General features: G+C 37.7%; 1 protein-coding gene across 1 annotated transcript in view; it reads right to left on the bottom strand.

Moving 5' to 3' along the window:
- SUPT20H (suppressor of Ty 20 homolog (S. cerevisiae)) overlaps nt 1–19,027 on the bottom strand; it is a 43,964-nt gene that overhangs the window by 20,983 nt on the left and 3,954 nt on the right. Inside the window, exons 5-16 of the mRNA XM_006879616.1 lie at nt 18,933–19,020; nt 17,612–17,715; nt 14,090–14,206; nt 13,910–13,963; nt 11,525–11,664; nt 6,109–6,265; nt 5,957–6,013; nt 4,512–4,583; nt 2,841–2,998; nt 2,107–2,133; nt 1,371–1,403; nt 156–273 (exon numbers count right to left, since the gene is read on the bottom strand). Coding sequence (XP_006879678.1) covers nt 156–273; nt 1,371–1,403; nt 2,107–2,133; nt 2,841–2,998; nt 4,512–4,583; nt 5,957–6,013; nt 6,109–6,265; nt 11,525–11,664; nt 13,910–13,963; nt 14,090–14,206; nt 17,612–17,715; nt 18,933–19,020 — 1,125 coding nt within the window. The remainder of the gene's footprint in view (nt 1–155; nt 274–1,370; nt 1,404–2,106; nt 2,134–2,840; nt 2,999–4,511; nt 4,584–5,956; nt 6,014–6,108; nt 6,266–11,524; nt 11,665–13,909; nt 13,964–14,089; nt 14,207–17,611; nt 17,716–18,932; nt 19,021–19,027) is intronic.

The raw sequence follows: 19,027 nt of genomic DNA, 5'->3' as shown, positions 1-19,027 counted from the left end.
AGCTTTCAAGGGGAAAAATTAAATAAGGAAAAAAAGGAAAGCTATAGGTCAAAACAGAACCCAAATCCACCAACATCTTTCCTCCAAATATGTTTACTTTCTCAGATTTCTTGAGGAACAATTAGGCATAAAAATGTGACAGTGATTAAACATACTTCTGATTCTTTTCCTGGAGAATGCTGACTCAGAGTGGCTGAGCCACTGGACGTGTGTGACATTTTAACTGGACATTTGGCTTCATTCTGGACCAAATCCTGGTACTGATTGACTATTCTGAATTATTAAAGAAAAAAAAGGTAAGGATTAATGAAGTCTGTTTTAAACAAAATGCTCATACAGAAAATAAGAATTCCATAGAAATCATCTCAGAAATTAAAATCAGGCTATTTACCTTTGTGTTAAATATATTCTTTCAGTTCTTTGCATTGATAGGCTAACCTTCAAAATATGTTGAAATCTTATCTCAAGAGACATTCATGATTGTGTTGTGCTTTTTTTTAAAAAAAAAATTATTATTTTTTCGTGTGTCTACTGTCAAAATGGATCTGACAATTACAGGAGGAGATTGCCCCTCCTTCTCCAACAAAGCATCTGGTGGATTTGAACTGCTCACCTCGGGGATTGCAGTGCAGCTTCCTGGCACTAGGCTCAAGATTGTGTTTTTAATACAGAAGTTGCAGGGTGTTATTTTTACTTGACAAGCAGGTAAATTACACCTAGATTTTCACTTACTTCAATTCTGATTAAGGAAGGACCTAGAAAAAACCTTTCATAGCTATGCGAGTAAGTCTAAATCTTCTTGTTAAAAAGAAAACTATCTTTTAAACATCCTTTCCCCCGCCCCCCTTCCTTCTATGAAAAATATTCTCAACTCAATCTCGCTGGCACTGAGTTGAAGTCAACCCACAGCTAACCCTCCTGCGGGCTCTCTCACATCGTAGGGTCAAGGAGGAGTCTACTCCTCTGTCTTCTGTCGAGCTCCTAGTGGCTCCACCGCAGGTGATGCTTTAGGTTAGCAGTGCCAACTCCCTAGGGACTATGCCAGGTATGAAAAGAGAGGAAAGAAAAGGAAATCTTTTCAAACCTCATAACCACTCCTAGGGTACCACAATCTTCCTTACGGACTTTTGAGTTCTAGTGTATTACATTCTTCTTATACCTATTTTTGAGCTAGAAAGGACCTTAGAAGGTTTGTGGCTTAACTGGCTCATTCATAATTGAGACTCATAATATGAAGTTGTGTATGTTCAATCACTTAATGATCTAACTCGAATCAAGAATTTTGATTTACACCTGAACCTAAAATAGTGGAAAATTTTTCATATTCATCTACGTCAAAAGTATAGATAAAAGTCTGGTTTCTTTTTTACCTCTGAGCATCAGTCTTTGATCCAATAATGAACCTAAGAAAAAGAAAAATGGGAGTGGGGAAACTAAGTATTAGATAAACGATATCTTACAGAGTTCTGGGATTACTTTCGAAGACTTCTCTGTTTTACATCAATAAAACTGTCGGCCATGGAGAAGAATTCCAACTCATTACCCTCCACGGGATTTCTGAGGCTGTTAATCGTTTTGGTAGGAAGATGCCTCATCCTTCTCCCTTGGAGCTGCTGGTAGACTCAAACACTGGTGTATTTACTGGTCAGTAGCCCAGTTCCTAACACATTAAATCACCTTCTCTATTTCATAGAAAATAATTTTCTAAATTACTTTTAAATATATCAGGATATGAAAATAATTAGAAAATATACCTACACTTAGGAAGCAATGCCGAAGTTCTGCATGTATAATAAAATAGCACATGTGTAATTTAAAGGGAGATTTATTTTGGCACAAAGCTTAAATATCAAAACATTCTGAAGGGTGACACAACTAACACTAGCAATCCTCAAAGCTCTGCTCTATAGCAAAATCAGAGAGGCACTATGGCTGATCCAGCATTTTAACCTTTGGTGCCAAGGCACTCACTAGTATATACACAGAGCAGGACTGAGGAAGCTATTTTAGACAAGTTTAAAAAAAGGTCTATCACCAATTTTAAAAAAAGAAAAATTCCTTTATCAAGTCTTGTTTTGAGATACTGACATTTATGAGATTTCTTACCAATTTGAATGATCATCTGTAGAGGAGCTGAAATACAGAAAGAAAAAAAAAGTTTATATATTAAAAAAAAAACCCTGGTTAACACAACCTAATCACCAACTTCTTAGTAAAGTGTATGAATTATAAATATGAAAGACAGGAAAATAAATCAGAGTATTTAGAGAGAGAGTAAATATTGCCAAGTTTCTGAGACAATGCAAAAAACTGTCTTCTTGCCACAAATCTAGTCAGTTGCTTGTTGGACTGGTGTTTTTCAAGTCCTTGGAAAAGTTAATACATTTAACTATAAAGACCAAAAAGATCTTTAGAAATTGGTAATGGGCTTTAAGAAAAATGGAGAATTCTGATAACTATTTCCTCCCAATGAAATCTGCTTTTCTACTGTAGTGTTAAGTGATTTTTAAAATATAAGGCTTTTAAAATAATTTTAACATATACTCAATCCCTGCCCTTCTGCTGAGCTTGTCTTTGTATTTTCACCTTTTCAAAACAGCATCAACTTGATGAGAAAACAAGTCAACAATAAAAATAAAAAACTAGTTACTCTAAACTACATAACTAATTTATACTGTCAATACTTTAAGATAAAATCAATAATAAGTATTTTTAAAGCCCATAATTACACCAGGCCCTTAAATACACAGTTCTATAATATAGGCATCCTTAGGCAGTTGCTTCACTATGAGTTGCTAAATATATATTGGATGTACAATTTTCTCAGTAACAGAACTTACTGGGATGAAGACATCTGGCTATCGCCTTCCTCATCATCTTTACATGGCTGTATTTTACCATAGTACAGTGGATCACCAAGTGACTGCATAATGGTCAATTTTGTTTTCTGATACTGATTACCACCTTCACATTCAAATACATATTCATCTTTTACATCCTGAAAAAGAACATTAAATACACCTCCACCTTATTAAGTATGGACATTAATCGGAGAGAATAAGAATAAGGAAATAAATGACCAACTTGTGTCTGTCAACAGAAGAAAGATAGCATAAACTATGGAGTGGTTAGACCGAGTAAGAGTATAAAGCGTAGGATTCTTTCACATATAGTGCTTTGGGAATGAGGGAGTCCTCGGTAGTGCCAACAGTTAGCTTGTTTGGCTTCTAAATTAAATACTTAGAAGTCCTTTTGGAGAAAGGCTTGATTATCTACCTGAAAGAATCTGTCACTAAATTGAACACATTTCTACTCAGTGACTTGGCGGCATCTATTTTTTGTTATGTTCACATGGTTAAAAAGTTTTAAGCACTCTATGGTATGTTACACACACAAAATACAAATTGCAATAAAATAACACATGAACAAAACCCCTGAGAGTAGTTCTGCTTCTACTTGTTGTGTCTTCTTTTGATGTCACTTTGATCACACATATAAATATTGGCTGATCATTTCATGTCTTAAAAAAAAAACAACTCGGGGAGCTCTGGTGGCCTAGTGGCAAGAAGCTGCACTGCAACCCCAGAGATACGACGTTTGAATCCACCAGATGATCTGCCGGAGAAGGAGGGGCAATCTCCTCCTATACCAGTCAGATCCGATTTGATGGTGTGTGTGTGTACACACACACACACACACACACACACACAAAATAAAAAAACAAAACAAAAGACCACAACTCGACAAGGGAGCTCTGGTGTCCTAGTGGCAAGAAGCTGCACTGCAACCTCAGAGATACGACGTTCGAATCCACTAGATGCTCTGCTGGAGACCAGTGTGTATACAAACACCCCACCCCCCACACCAAAACCACAAACCTCGACAAAACCCAGTTGATCTCTAATCAGTTTCAACTCATGTGATCCCACGTGTATAGAGTAGAATTCCTCTACAAGGTTTGAAAGGCTTGACCTTTTGGAATCAGACGCCGCTTTCTTCTGAAGTGCTTCTGGGAAGTTCCACCCTGTGGCTGAGCACTTCATTATTTGTATCAACTAAGAAACCTGACTTTTGAGAGATGTTGACAGTCTATGATTGGGAGAGACCTGAAAGGCTGCTAGTCAGACTCATCCAGCAACAAAACAGAAGAACCAGATCGAGGGATCTACTTCCATAGAGATTACAGCCAATCCTAACCTGATACCCAAAGGGGTCTGCTCAAATGAATGTATGTGTGAAATAATATGAGACAGACCTCCTCATGGTAATTTACTAATTATCAATTTGAAATAGAAAACCAATGGTATCATCAATATGCAAATAAAGCAAAATGAAAATGCATCAAAATGGAAACAATATATATAGTGGAAACATGAAACCAAGTTTTTCCTTTTTTGTAATTCACTAAAGGCTCAAAGTTCTTTACAATGCCTCCAACTAAAGTGATTCTGCTCTTTTGCTTTTCTAGGGCAGACAAAATTACTAGAAAGGGAGACGGGCCTGTTACTTACATGGGCTGGCCATATTGTTGGTTGTGAGTCATCAGATTTGATAGATTTTTCCACTTTAGCATATTTTTCTACCTAAACAATCAAAAGACATCAGATATAATGGAATCAGTCTTACAAGCAAAAGTCAAGCAAGTGAATATATCAGAACACGACATGATTTTTATCAGGTTAATTCTTTAATTATTAGTTATCACCAATTGCTTAAGTTTAAAATTCTCCTGCTACATCAGCTTAAAATAATGAATCTGAAAAGTAAAAAATTAGAATCACTTTTGCCATTAACTAAATGTAATAAAGCCATGTCCTCTCCTGGATAGTGGTGTTAACAGCAAGTCTGGGGACTTGAATCCCAGCCGCTCCAAGAGAGAAAGAGGTGGCAGTTTCCTCAAGATTGACAGCCCTGAAAAGCTAGCAGGGGGTCGCTGTGAGCAAAGTGAAACTGCTGGCAGTGGAGAGGGTTCCAGTTTGTCTTTTACAGCCTCCCTAGTAGGAATCTGAGGTGCTGAAGAGAAGAAGTAAGATCTTTTCTCTCTGGTTAGTTTTTAATGAAACGGTATTGTCACACAATAGGAAGGACGAAAGTGAAAAGATGTAAGGATGTTATGACAGTTGGTAAACTTTTTTGGTGACACTTTGCTTTTCTGGTCAGACATGGGCCATGAGTATTTATGACTCAAAGGTTCTCACCTTTTTGAGCCTCTAGTTACTAAGACTATATATGGGCATGGGTTAAAAAAAAAAGTAAACCCCTGTGCCTCTCCACCGAAACCCTGATTCAGTAGGTAAATCTGAACTGGGGTTTACAGAGGCTGTAAGCACGTAGTTCATCATTCTCTCACGAAGCCACTGGTGGATCTGAAAAGAAGCACCCATCAGGACAACTCTACTAATTACACAGCTAGAGTTTCCTGCATATCATGTAATAGGTACTGCAGTTTTCACATCTGAGAAATAGTTTTTTCTTATTATTCCTGTTCTAAACAAAGAACATTCATATTTTTTTAATTATTTTTTTTTTTGTGCGTGTACCATCAAATCAGATCGGACTGGTACAGGAGGAAATTGTCCCTTCTTCTCTGGCAGAGCATCTCTGGTGGATTCAAACCGTGTACCTTTGGGATTGCAGTACAGCTTCTTGCCACTAGGCCACCAGAGCTCCCCAGAACAATCATATTTAAGGGTTATATACTCAAGTAAATACGAGAGAAAAATACAAAGCTTTAAAAAAATAAGCACTTAATAACAAAAAACAAACCCCCATAAAAAAAAAAATTGTAAAAAACATGTTATGGGGATCCAAGGAGGTAAGGGTTGGGAGCAGAAGAGTCAGGATGGGTAGGGAACACATTTTGTTTTTTAAAGACACATACCTTCCTCCTCAAAAGTGTAAGCTATGATTAAATTTAGAACTTTATATAATAGAGGCAATTCATGGTTTGACTTACATCTACTTCAGAGGGTACAGCCAAATTACAGGTGTTCCGTTTCCACATATCTACACACTGAAAAATTTAAAATGACATGAATGTGCTGGAAATGCAAAATAACGGAGAGTTTTGGCTACATTAATAACTTCATTTAAAAATTATCTACTTACATTTCCTGCTTTGGAGATTTTGAGGTCATAATGCTGACCTGCTTTTCTTTCTTTTCTTTTTTGTAAGAAATCAAGTAATCTTAACTGAGGAGGAAGTGAACAGTGAGACAGGTCCTGCTGCCGATTCAGAGAGGATCTAGAATACTTCTTGAAACACCTGAAATATTAAGACAGATTAATTACACAGAGCCTGTAAAAAACCCTCATTAATATGCATTGGTTTAACCAGTGAACACTAAAAAAACAAAAACAGACATACGATTTCCTTGTTGCAAACAGGATCTTAAGAGACTAGCAGAATAACAGAAAAAGAGGAACAAAATCCTGTTACCCAGGAGCTGGTACTCTGATACACACATATAAGTAAACAGGTAAGGACAGCAAGAAACTTTTCAGGGGGAAAAAAAGACTACCAATGGTGAGCGACAGTGAGGGTAACATCAGGAGGGACAGGAGGAAGGCCAAGTGAAGGACGCTATGGTGACAGGACCTGCCAGCTACACAGATGGGAAGCAGCAGTGGCTCTGTTATGGAGGTGCAAGCGGTGTGAACCACACTGTTTAACACTGTCAGGTGAGGCAAGACCAAAATGAAGGTCTATAAAATGCTGGTGTGGCATCTCAGCAGAAATTAATTATTTGTAAATTAAAATATCCCTGCAGTTATTAACACCAAAAATAACTTTTCTAAGCCAAATTTGTGTGTCAGAGGCAGTGCAGTTGGCGCAGGATAGAGCAGGGTTTAGGGCTGTTGTGCACAGGGTCGCTATGAGTCACAAACGACTCGACGGTACATAACAACAACAAGCCAAATTTGTATTTATCAATAAATCGATAAGGCTAAAAGTCAGTGCTGAATATACGTTTTGAATTATTTAATGCACTCATGTAGCTCTGTCTGCATGTGCGACAGGTCCGTACTGTTTTCACTGCTGCCAGTGTCTTGAGAACCACTGATTTTGTCATGTTTCAGGGTGTTATGGTCTTTTGTAAGGAGTTTTGTAAACCTGTATCTTTAACTGCAAAGAGCAGAGAGCCCAAAAGAAAAAGACCAAGACACACCATTACCAAACCTGCTAAAGCCAAAGCCAGAATCCTAAAAGTATCTCAGGAAAAATGAAAAGTTATCTACAAAGGAGAACTTAAAAGACTAAGCTCTGATTTCTCAACAGAAATCATACTGAAGAAGGCAATCGGACAACATATACAAAATCCTGAAAGAAAAAAACTGTCAACGAAGAACTGCACTATTTCTCAAATATAATGGTTCCATTAAGGATGATAAAATGAAAGGATCTGCAAAAACCAGAACCACCATACAAGAAATGAGAAATCTTTTGAACAGCAATAATTAACAACAACATTAAGAGACATGACCATTTCACCTGGGAATCAACCCAGATAGCAAAGTATAAAAAGAAAACAAACCTTAAAGACGAAAAACAGGGACCAGATATGCTAATTTCTATATGATGACAACTACAAAGCAAAAAGGATAAATGATATAGATAGAAGACTACCAGCTAGAGGGAAAGTTACGATCCTACCAAGATTCAAAAGTGAACACCCTTGGTATGAGCAGTCAGGAAAGAAGGAGACACACTGCACTCGGAAAATCTGTAGTTAGGGAGCTCTCTCCAAATTACTGAGAAGTAATGATGTCAGTCTGAGGACTAACGTGCATCTGATTGTCTTTCCAATCACTTGTTATGCATCTGAGACCTGGACAGTGTATAAGGAAGACAGAAAAGAACTGATGTCGTCTCTGAGCTGTGGTGTTGGAGAAGAGCGATGAATATCCCACAGACTGCCAAGAGAACAAGGTATGTGTTGGAGAGGGTGCAGCCAGAGTGCTCTCTGGAGGCAATGATGAAGCTTTGCCTGACATATTTTGGGCATGTTGCTAGGAGGGGCTATTCCTTGGAGAAGGACATGATGTTTGGAAGGGTGGAGGACTGTCAAAGGAGAGGAAGACACTCAACCGGGTGGTTTGATACGGTTTGATTACAATGGACTCTAGTGTGTGAGGTAGTGTGAGGATGGCACAGGGTAGAACAGGGTTTAGATCTTTTGTTCATAGGGTTGCTATGAATCATACTCAGCTTGATGGCACTTAACAACAAACACCACCACCATCAAGATTCAACATACTATTACATTGAGGAAGATAATAATGAACTATAAGGTTGCTTCAAAGAAAATGAATGATCACCAAAATAGAAATCACAAAGACACAAAAAGGACAGCAACAAAGGAAACAAGAAAAGTTGAAAACACAATCAACTCAGCATAGAAAAATACTATCACACACAAATATGAAGACAGCAGTTACCTAATAATTACACTCAAATGGATTAAATATAACTGTCAAAAGACAGAGTAGAATAGATAAAAAACCACAACCTATCAACATGCTATCTATAAGAAACATGTTGTTAAGTGCCGTCGAGTCGCAGGCGACTCACAGCGACCCTATGAACAAAAGTCCTGGACACCTCCTGTATAACTTTCGTCTACTCTCCAGGTTCATAGGGTTTTCCAGAGGCAAGCTATTATGGAAATGGATGCCACTCCTGCTTTCAAGCTTGTTTTAATCAGGGAGCTTCACCAAACACTGTCCACCATGGGAAACCATTCTCGCATTTGATACATCAGTGTCATAGTGTCTGGTTTTACAGTAACCATGAATTACCTCTGTACAGCAAGTGGACATACCAGGGTTACACGATCTTTACCTTGAAATATAGCTCAGATAAAAAAATAAGCAAAACAATGAAGCAACCAAAATACAAACAACAACAACAACAACGATGCATGGAAAAACAAGTATTAAGCAAATGGCAAATAAAAGAGGATAACATTAATTTATTAGAAATAGATCTTAAAACAAAAGTTATAAAGTGACACGGGAAGAAATTATACAGTAATAGAAAGGGTCAATCCACCAAAGAGGACAGAACCATAACTATTATCTACACCCACAGGGAGGTCTAGCAGGTTAAGTGACTCAGAGTGATCCCATCAACACAAAAAGGCATGCAGTCTGCTGGAGAGAGGAGATCTCGGACAATCTCCTCCATGTGATTTACTGCCTCTGAAAACTTGCTGATGGCAAAAAAACTCAAAAGAGACAAATAACAGAAGTTAAATGATAAAAAGGTGACTCCACAATGACAATGGAATACATGACATATAACAAAGTACACAAGACAGCTGAGGATAAACTAGCAAACTGGGCCCTCTTCCTAACTGACATTTATGTACACTGAAAAATTTCACCTAAAGAGTAAAAAGAAAACCTACAGATTTGGGAAAATTTCTAGGCAACAACCTATCACAGTATATAAATTTTGAAAATCATAACACCTAAATATCAAAAAGATAGGCAATCCAATTTAAAAGTGAGCCAAAGGCATGAACACACTCTTCACCAAAGACATTCAGACCGACACCAAACATGAGGAAATGTTCTCAATCCTTAGCAAATCGAAACAACTGGCTGTTATCTTGCTCAGAAACATTAATAGCAATATTCTGAAATAAGAAAACAACAAATGCTGGTGAGGGTGTGGAGATACCGCATAATCCTCTTCCATCGTTAGTGGACAGTAAAATGGTACAACCACTTAAGAGTATGATACTTTAAAAGTTATAGAAAAACGGATACAATCTGCCACAGAGTCAGAAAGCCTCATTAACTGACCCTCCAGTGAGTTTTCAGAGGGGAGTTCAGACCAAACAGGAAGAGAATGTCCATTTGAACCATCATAGGCGCCACCGCGGGTTACTAGTGCCAAAGCCAGAGTATGTGGTTATTGTCAGGTGCTGTTGTATTCACGCCAACTCAGTGTCCTCACCTACAAGAGAACAAAGCTCTGCACGATCCCACATCGTCCTCACAATCTCTGCTGGGCTTGAGTCCACTGTTGTGGGCACTGTATCTTATTGAGGGTCGTCTTCTTGTCTAACCTCCTACTTTTCCAGGCATGATGTCTTTCTGCAAGGACTGACCTCTCTTTATAATATGCCAAAATAGGAGAATAAGCCTTGGCATCTCTCCTTCTAAGGACCACTCTTGCTGCATTTCTTCTTAGATTCGTTTGTACTTCTGACAATTCATGGTAGATTTACCACCATGCATTTGTTCACTGCTCGCCAACAGCACAATTCAAAGGTATCCATTTTTCTTTATAATGAATATAGTTGACAAATTCACATTCATGTGACAGAAACAAGGTTATGAACACATCTGAGCCATAACCAAATATGTTGAGCAAATGAGTTGCAAGGCTTGGGAGCTTATGAACACCGTCTCAGTCATTCTTCAAGCTTGAACCTGACTCATCACTGAGTTCTTACCACACACAAGGCTGCAAGGGGAAGGTGCACCACTTGGGTGGTTTCAATCCAAAGGAACCATGGGAGAAGGATGAGTAGTCTTCTCCTGTGTGATTTACAGCCCTAGAACCCTGCAGGAGGGTCAGCTGATGAGACAGTAATAAAGGTGAGAGGTGATAAGGTGAACAACACCAGGAGGTAGGCTTTCCTTAGAAAAACCAACTAAATGTGGTCAAAAGGCACTATTGGCCAGGGCAGAAAGTTTAGAAAGAAATGAGATAAGATGAATGGAAATGGAATGTACAAGAAAGAAGTAAGAAGAGTACTGTTCTACTGGGGGAAAGGGCATGGACTGTAATCACTATCATGAAATAAACTGTGTAAGGTTGGATGGAAAATGAACTTGCTCTGTGAATTTTCAATCAAATGGCAGTAAAAAAAATTACTCTGATTGCTTATTTAGCAAAGATGCTGGAAGGGGGCAAAGACAAAGCTAGATGAACAATTTTTCAACAACATCAACATGGTAGCTTAGATTACTGTGGCAGAGACTTCACAGGACTTTGATAAAGCAAATTTAGTTAGTTCACTCTTCCTCAGCCATACTCTTCCCTCTGAATATACTAAATTATGACATTTAGAAAATGGACAGTTTTCTTGAGCTTCTTTATATATGAGATAGAAGATACACTTAAAACATTCAAGACTTAATTACTAGATAATAATGATTTAATGATAAACAGGCTTCTAAAAAGTGTTATTTTCCCAAATCCAAATTACGATTATGGCTTCTGGTAAAACAAGATTTCTAAATCCTATTGTTCTGACTCTTCTCCCCTCCTTTATGGCTATTTTCTGGTGACAGACTAAACCCACAGGGAGTTTATTCTTTATAAGACTGCAGGGTAACAATCCTTTAATAGCACACAGAGAGCATTAAAATCACAAGACTAACAGAAAAAAAGAAAACCAAAACAATGCAAACTCACACCCTGGAAGAAAAAGAAAACTATAAACAGAACAATTCCGAGTTCCTCGTTAGAGGAGCATCTTCCATTCACCCCCCACAAAGTAATCACCGTTTCATTGGCCGTGTGTTCATCTTCTGCTTGTTATAAAGCAGTCTGTTTGTAGTGCAGGCTACGGACACAGAAGGGTCAAGACACAGTGGTTCAGCCGTTGCCAAGATCAGCTGGCTCTCAAGTAAAAGTTTGTCTTCCTAAAATGTGTTAAAAGGATATTAAAGCCAGACTGAAAGGTTTCAATTATGAACACACACATATAACTTCTAGTAATAGTCCTTACAACTCTGCTAAGGAAAATAGTAAATTATTGCTCAAATTCTTACTTCTAGCATACTTTAAAAAACTCTCATAGTATAAAAATAAGCTTCTAGTAAAAATTCCATTTGGGCAGCACCTAAAAATGGTCAAGAGTTAAGAGTGTCCATTCATGAATTACATACTTATTTAGCTCTTCCTGTGTTTTCTGTTCCCCAAGTTATGGATAAAGCAATGAAGAAAACGGGTAACAATCCTTTCCTCACAAAGCTCCCAGGGTCAGAAAGATCATATAATTTTCTCAGTAACTGAGAAATAATGGTCTCATTCTACAATCAGTTTAATTTTGTTATAAAATTAAGACAGACTATGTCAACACTATGTAACTTTGATATACTTAATTACAAAGGGTAAGCAAGATTTGTTTTTATTCTGTAACTTAATGTTAAATGTAACTGTTGAATATTTTAGTAACTGTAATTTTATTTTTAAGCAAATGTATTTTCAGTGAAAGCTTACACAAAGTTTAGTTTCCATTCAATAATTTATATATTTCTGTTCTGATCATTTATAACTAAATTCTAAAAGTCAAATGAATCAATTAATAGTATTTCTGAGTAAAAGTCTTTCAAAAGAAAAACAGCCCCCTTTAACAGTTTTACTCAATAGATTTTATTCAATTCTATGGAAAATTTAAATGTATACACAAAAGTAGCAGGATAACACCCTAACACACCCCCCTGACCCCCATTTGACTGAACTGCTGCTATAGGAACATTTCTGGTTGTCCTTTTGCTGGATTAAGTTAAAGTATGTCTTAAATAGTACTTTATCTGGAAATACTTTGGTGCAAATTATAAGTTAATAAAATAATCTAATGTCTAGCTAGCCTAGATAAAAAATTTTCTCCCCAGTATCTTAAAAGTGTAGTTTTAACAGTTCTGCTTAAATTAAAATTCAAATAGTTTCCACACTTCATGTAGTTTTTCCTCTCTCAAGTATCTTCTCATTGTGTGACAGTCACTTCTTCCCCACCTCTCCTTTACCCTGTCAATAATTTGTCGATTCATTCAATGTGGCACCACTTAAATGGGTCTTTTATTCCTCAGATTCCCTGTAAGTAGTCAGTTAGATTAGTTGTTGTATACCATCAGGTCTGAACTGACCCATCGTTGACCTTCAGGTGGGTTTTCAGAGGCAGTTAATCACATGAGAGAAGACTGTCCATCCTTCTCCCACAGAGCAGCTCATGGGATTTGAACCATGGGCCTTTAGGACTGTAGCACAGCTTCTTGCCCCTAGGCCACCAAGGCTCCCCCAGTTAGATTTAGAGACTTCATTTAATCCAGGTGGTTTATTTTTTTTTAAAGACAAGAATTCTTCACAGATATCTTTATAGGTATGCTTCCTAATGCATCACCTGCAGGGGGCAAATGATCCCACTTTGGATTAGTCACCTGATGCTGACATTACAAAATATTCCCTGGGAGATTGTTTCCCATGAATTCTCATCCCATGATTTTACACTGATAAATGATTCCTCTATTTAATTAAAGTACCATTGATAATTTCATACTAAGATTATGAACTCCCTTGCAGCAATTAATGGAAATTTTTCCTAAAGAACTATTTGTCAATTGTCTTTTGTATTTTACACTATGATAAAATACAAATAAACTTCCACATTGGGCAGATCAGACCAGCCTATTTCACTGAGACTGAAGTTTCCTGAGGGTTTACTGCTAAGCAGGAAGAGATCTATGGCTTCTAAAGAGCATAAAAGAATTCCCAGGTCATTTTTCACTAAAGGTGTTAAGATGTTTACAGATGAATACAAATATGAGCCTAATGTATTTTTTTAAAAAAACCTTAGTGTGCTTTGAGTCAAAGTTTAGAGCAACTAGCTTCCATCCATCCATTTATACAGATTATAGTTTTCTCACTTTAACAGCAGTGTTACTATTTCTTGTCTGTTAAGATTCATTCTTTTTCCTAGGCCTTTGCTGCTTTCTGAGATTCCTCCCTACGAAATTGCTGCTCTAGATCCTGTACCTTACTGTTCTTAGCAAAGATTATGTGACTCACTGAGTAAGTTTAGTTTCACCAAAGATCTTCTGACTAACATAATGGTGATTACGGCATCATATGTTTTTGGCAGTTTGATATTAAATAAAAAGAACAAACCTGGGTCCATTTATGGTTATCACTTGTTATTGAATGTACATCACAGATTAAAGTCTAGAAAAATTAAAAGATTTAACAGTACATTAATGTTACAGGCACGCAAATACATGAAAATAGTTAATAAATAAAACTGCAATTGAAATCTAGAACAATCCTTCTTCTTGGTTCAACATGTCTCACCTGCATTGTCGGGCGTAAAAGAATATGTCTACTTTGGTAACCAGGAGATTTCATGTTACCAGACTGCCTGTAGTCACGTATTTCTGCTATGACACATCCACAATGGAAAATATTAACCTGTTTTGAGTGGAAAAAAAATGGTTGTAAATACCATTTTTTTCAAAGCTCAAGTAAGAGGATTTGGGTAAATTAGTTCAGATCCTTTATACTCTAGTATTGATGGCTATCTATACACTCTCCAATGTATCTGCTCCACTAGATGGGCCGACACAGTGACCACCATGACGGGCTTGAGCATGACAAAGACCAGAGGACAGAACAGGATAAGGCAAGGCCCGGATCCGCTGCTCACAGGGCTGTTAGAAGTTACGGTCAACTTGACGTCAGCAATACCAACAAAAACATCTGCCTGATAAACCTGCTGCTGCATAAATCAGCTAAGAGAAAATCTGTTTACTAGTATGTCTCCATTTAGTATATATATGCTGCCAAAGGTGAGTCTTAAGTCAAAATTTAAAAATACAGAATGATTTCTATTTCTGCAAGTGTTAAGCACATTATTAAATGCGACATCTCACTATAACTGCTGTTCTAAAATTTATTGGCTCCTGGTTATACTTTACCAACTTCAAAATTGTTAGGCAGCTTGCCACTGTTAATAGTATTTTGTCAGTCAACCTTAATAGAATTTCAGCTTTTGTATTTAACATCTATACAGCCTCTAATAAATTTTCCAAAGGAAAATTATTTTAGTAAAAGGAGAGGGAACTCTGGTGGCCTAGTGGTTAAAGCGTTGAGTTAACAACCCAAAGGCAGGTGGTTCAAATCCTGCTGCTAATAAGAGCAAGATGGGCAACTTCCTCTTGTGCAATAGACAGCCTCTAGAGAATTGCCAGAAGGTCGGCTTTGAGTTGGTTCCTACTCGAAAGCAGTGAGTTGTTTTTGTTTGTTGACTAAGAGGCAAACTAAAACCATCAAAAAAACCCCCAAACAAACCCCTAAACTCCCTGACTCACAATGACCCTCTATCATGTTTCTGAGTCTGCAAAATTCAGTAACAGAATATTGCTCATCTTTTTCCTGCAGCGCTGCTGGGGGATTTGAACCACTAGAGATGCAGACGGGAGCACAACATGCTGTGGAATACTTTACCAGAGCTCCTGAAGAAAAGGAAAAGTAATTCTACAAGTTGAAATAATAACCTTCCATTAGTTTTAGTACTTTCCCAAGTGAGCCCTGGTGGTAAAAGGGTTGAGTGCTCAGCTCTTAACAGAAAGGTTAACAGTTTAAAACAACCTGTCACACCCTGGGAGAAATATGTGACAATGTGTTTCCATAAAGACTGAAGTCTTGGGTACCCTGGAGGGGGCAATTCTACTGTCCTCTAGGATTGTCTTCTAGATCTGGAATCAACTTGACAGCAATAAGGTTTACATCTCCTTCTTAAATTCAAAAGCCTTATTGTCCATGCAGTAACAATTACCAGTCATTTACAGTATAGTTTTTCCACCTACTCAGAACTTATAGTAGCTACTGTTACCTCCGTGTTATTACTAATTCTTTTTTTCCCTTAATTTAAATTATTTATTTTTAATTTGGTGTACTGTTGAACTGGATCCATCTGGCACTGGAGGAGACTGCCCCTCCTTCTCCAGGAGAGCATCTGGTGGATTCGAACAGTGCACTTTCAGGATTGCAGTGCAGTTATTACTAATTCTTATAGTCACTCTTTTAAACAAGTATTTATCCAAGAAGTTTCAGGATAGAGTGGGTAAGACACTAGTTGTTGGTGAGAGAATGAATATAGGCAATAAACAAGTAAGCAAACAATTATACTTTTATATAGTGATGAATGCTATTCATCAAAATAAAATGGGAGATGATTAAACTTAGATTGGGTACTTAGATAAGAGCTTCTCTAAAGAGACAATTCAGATGAGACCTGAATCATAAGAAAAGGACTGATCATTTCGGGAAGAAATAGGAGGTGAGATTCTAGAGATGGAATAAGCTTGGTGTGTTTTAGAATGGAGAGAAGGCGCAGATGAATTAGGAGATGAGGACAGACAGAAAGGGAGAGGTTTGGTGCACTGAGGATGCAAAGCAGGAAATTCTGGCTGTCCCTACTGAACTGATTTGGAGAGCCCCACATACTCTGGGCATGCTGCTACGAAGGGCCTATTCCTTAGAGAGGGATATCATGCTCAGAAAGGTAGCGTGATGGTGAAGAAAAAGACCCTCAACCAGGTGGACTGACACAGTGACTGTAGCGATGACACAGGATAGGATGGGGTTCCTATCTGTTGTTCAGAGGGTGGCTATGATTCATACTAGGCTCACTGGTACTTAAAAACACCAAGAATGAAAACCAGTAGGTCAGAAAGATATTGATGGAATTGGAACATGTATTTTTGAAGACAGAGCTGACATCTGTTGACAGACTGATAGGGAAGGTGAGGCACAGAGACAAATTAAGAATGAGGCTAGGTTTTTAACTCTAGTAATTAAATAATGTCTATAGTAAAGAGTCTATAGTAAAGTCTATAGTAAAGTTAAAAAGTTCAAATTTTGCCATGTTAAATTTGTGGAACCTATCAAACCAAGTACTTACGGTCAAAATGTTGGCACAAATTAATTTGTTGTTGAAAAAGACACTACAGAATATTTGTGCTCTGTACACAGTAGAAGGGAGATCTGTTGCCTAGTGAGTAAGGAGTTATGCTGAGAGAAAAAGACAAAATATGGAGTAGAAAGAAAAAAAAAACCACAAATAGGTAAAAGTAGGTTATTGTCTGCAGTCATGGATGAAGGGGATGCTATAATAGTCCAAGTTGGGCTGTTAATCAAAAGGTCAGGAGTTCAAACTCAACAGCTGTTCAAAAGAAGGATGGGACTGCTATTGTAAAGATTTACAGCCTTGGGAATCTTATGGGGCAGTTCTACCCTGTCCTAGAGGCTCTCTACGCTTGGAATCAACTTGACAAAGTGAAGTGAAGAAGTGCTTTGAGAGCAGTGTGTGCCGTTCATTTTTCACAGGAAGGCTGGCAGAAGGTGTGGACAGTGGTAAGGGGAATCTGGTGAGGACGGAAGTTCAATGTGACTTATCATCCTTGGTCAAGTACATAGTAGTGTGGAGGCCAACCAAGAGAGCAAGAAGCAATGACAGCAGGAAAAAGAAGTGATTACTTAGGCTGGATATAAAGGACAATACAGATATAAAGCGCTAATTCCTGGTGTCCAACTAAAAGGCTATCCCTTCACATAAAGCTGAAGTAATTTTTGATTACAGTTATAAGGAGACACTGACTGATATAGCAGTTTTAGACCAACCAATTAAATCTGTGTAACACAATCTAAAGACTCCACGCTCCACAACTGATCTATCTCCACATAGTTATGTCTTATGTTTCAGCTCATATTTTAAACACTATTGTGAACACTAGTTAAGAATAAATATGACTTATTACAAAACACCTCCTATTTGACAAATGCAGAGCCATTTTAGGGAGAAAAGTTTCGTACCTGAGATTTTTCCAGGAGATCAACCAAAATAGGAGGTAATTCTTCTGCATCCAAATATTCAAGCAATTCCCCTTCTTCGTAAGGCAATCGAATGGTCTCAGAATCTTAAATTAAAAAACTGTTTAAGACTCCACCACAAACAAACCCAGAATTTCCTAAAATAATTACACTCACAGAAAAACCCAATATTCTGAAATGAAAAACCATAAAAAAAAGACACCAACCCAAAACAAAGAGTTTCCTGTCTTTCATATCTTTTTCTTATATGCTCACTTTTTCTATGAAGAGACTTGCCAGATTATATAAAATGTTAGACTAGAAAGGAGAAGAAAGCATAATGCATGTTGACGGACAAGAAACCATCTGGGAAAAGTAAAACTAGCAGAACACAGCTCAAATCCTTGCCTGCAGAACCATAATCAAAGCCACACAATTCCAACATGAGAGGAGGTGGAAATGAAGAGTGCTGATTCGACAAGTCATCTGAAAATATAACTACTTGTAGAATAAAATCCTCTAGTGGCACATTTTATAATTACTAATACAGAGGTGGGGAAGAATCTTAACTAGGTGAGTTCCTTGTAGAATCCCCAACATTAGCATAACCATATAAAAATTCCAGCTTTCTTGAATAAAATCCTGGCACGCTGGTGGCACACGGCTAATCACACCACTTGTGAAGTCTACACCCATGTTGTACAAGGGTCTCCTCCAATTATGCTTCAATTTTAAACTCTCTGAGAGGGCTGTGCCTCTACTCCTATGTTGCGTAAGGGTCAACTATGTTTAAAGTGGCTACCATATTCACATTCAAACATAATTTTTTACATAGATAAAAATGACCTGACTTCAAAACCCAGTAACCTCATTGGAATGGAGTCAGAACGACTCGCTGCCGATCCTCCAGCATGTTTTCAGAGGATGTAAACGGCAAATCAGGAGATGGCTCATCGTTCTCCTGAGGGCCAGATAGGAGATTTTAACCATCTACCTTTGGGTCTGCAGCACAATCCCTACACCCTAGGCTATCAGAGCTCCCCAAAATACAGTAAGGCAATCATAAAATAAAAATGTAATACAAATGGCAATAGACGCAAAGGAAATGTTAGTAATCATTTAACACTGTGCCTCTTCCAATTGGACACCAAAGACTTAGCTAAATTAGATTACTTTTCAAATGCCTATTCAGGAAGAATATATGTGATCATTTCTAATATTCCAACAAAGTGTATCATAAAGCAGACAAACTACAATCAAAGTTCTTTTTCCAAATCAATACTGATCTGATAGACCATCTATTTAGCAAATTATCCCTTCTTACCTGATCCATTTTTCCCCCTGAGCATCAGAGAATATCCCTCATTTCCTGGGTATAGGTTGACCACAAGACATGACAACGTCTCTTGCATAACAAGC

This window comes from Elephantulus edwardii, unplaced genomic scaffold (assembly GCF_000299155.1).
Source record: "Elephantulus edwardii isolate Elephantulus edwardi_28Jun2011 unplaced genomic scaffold, EleEdw1.0 scaffold00004, whole genome shotgun sequence".
In the NCBI taxonomy this organism is placed as follows: domain Eukaryota; kingdom Metazoa; phylum Chordata; class Mammalia; order Macroscelidea; family Macroscelididae; genus Elephantulus; species Elephantulus edwardii.
Note: the sequence above shows the minus strand (reverse complement) of the source record. Positions and strands in the feature narration are given on the sequence as shown.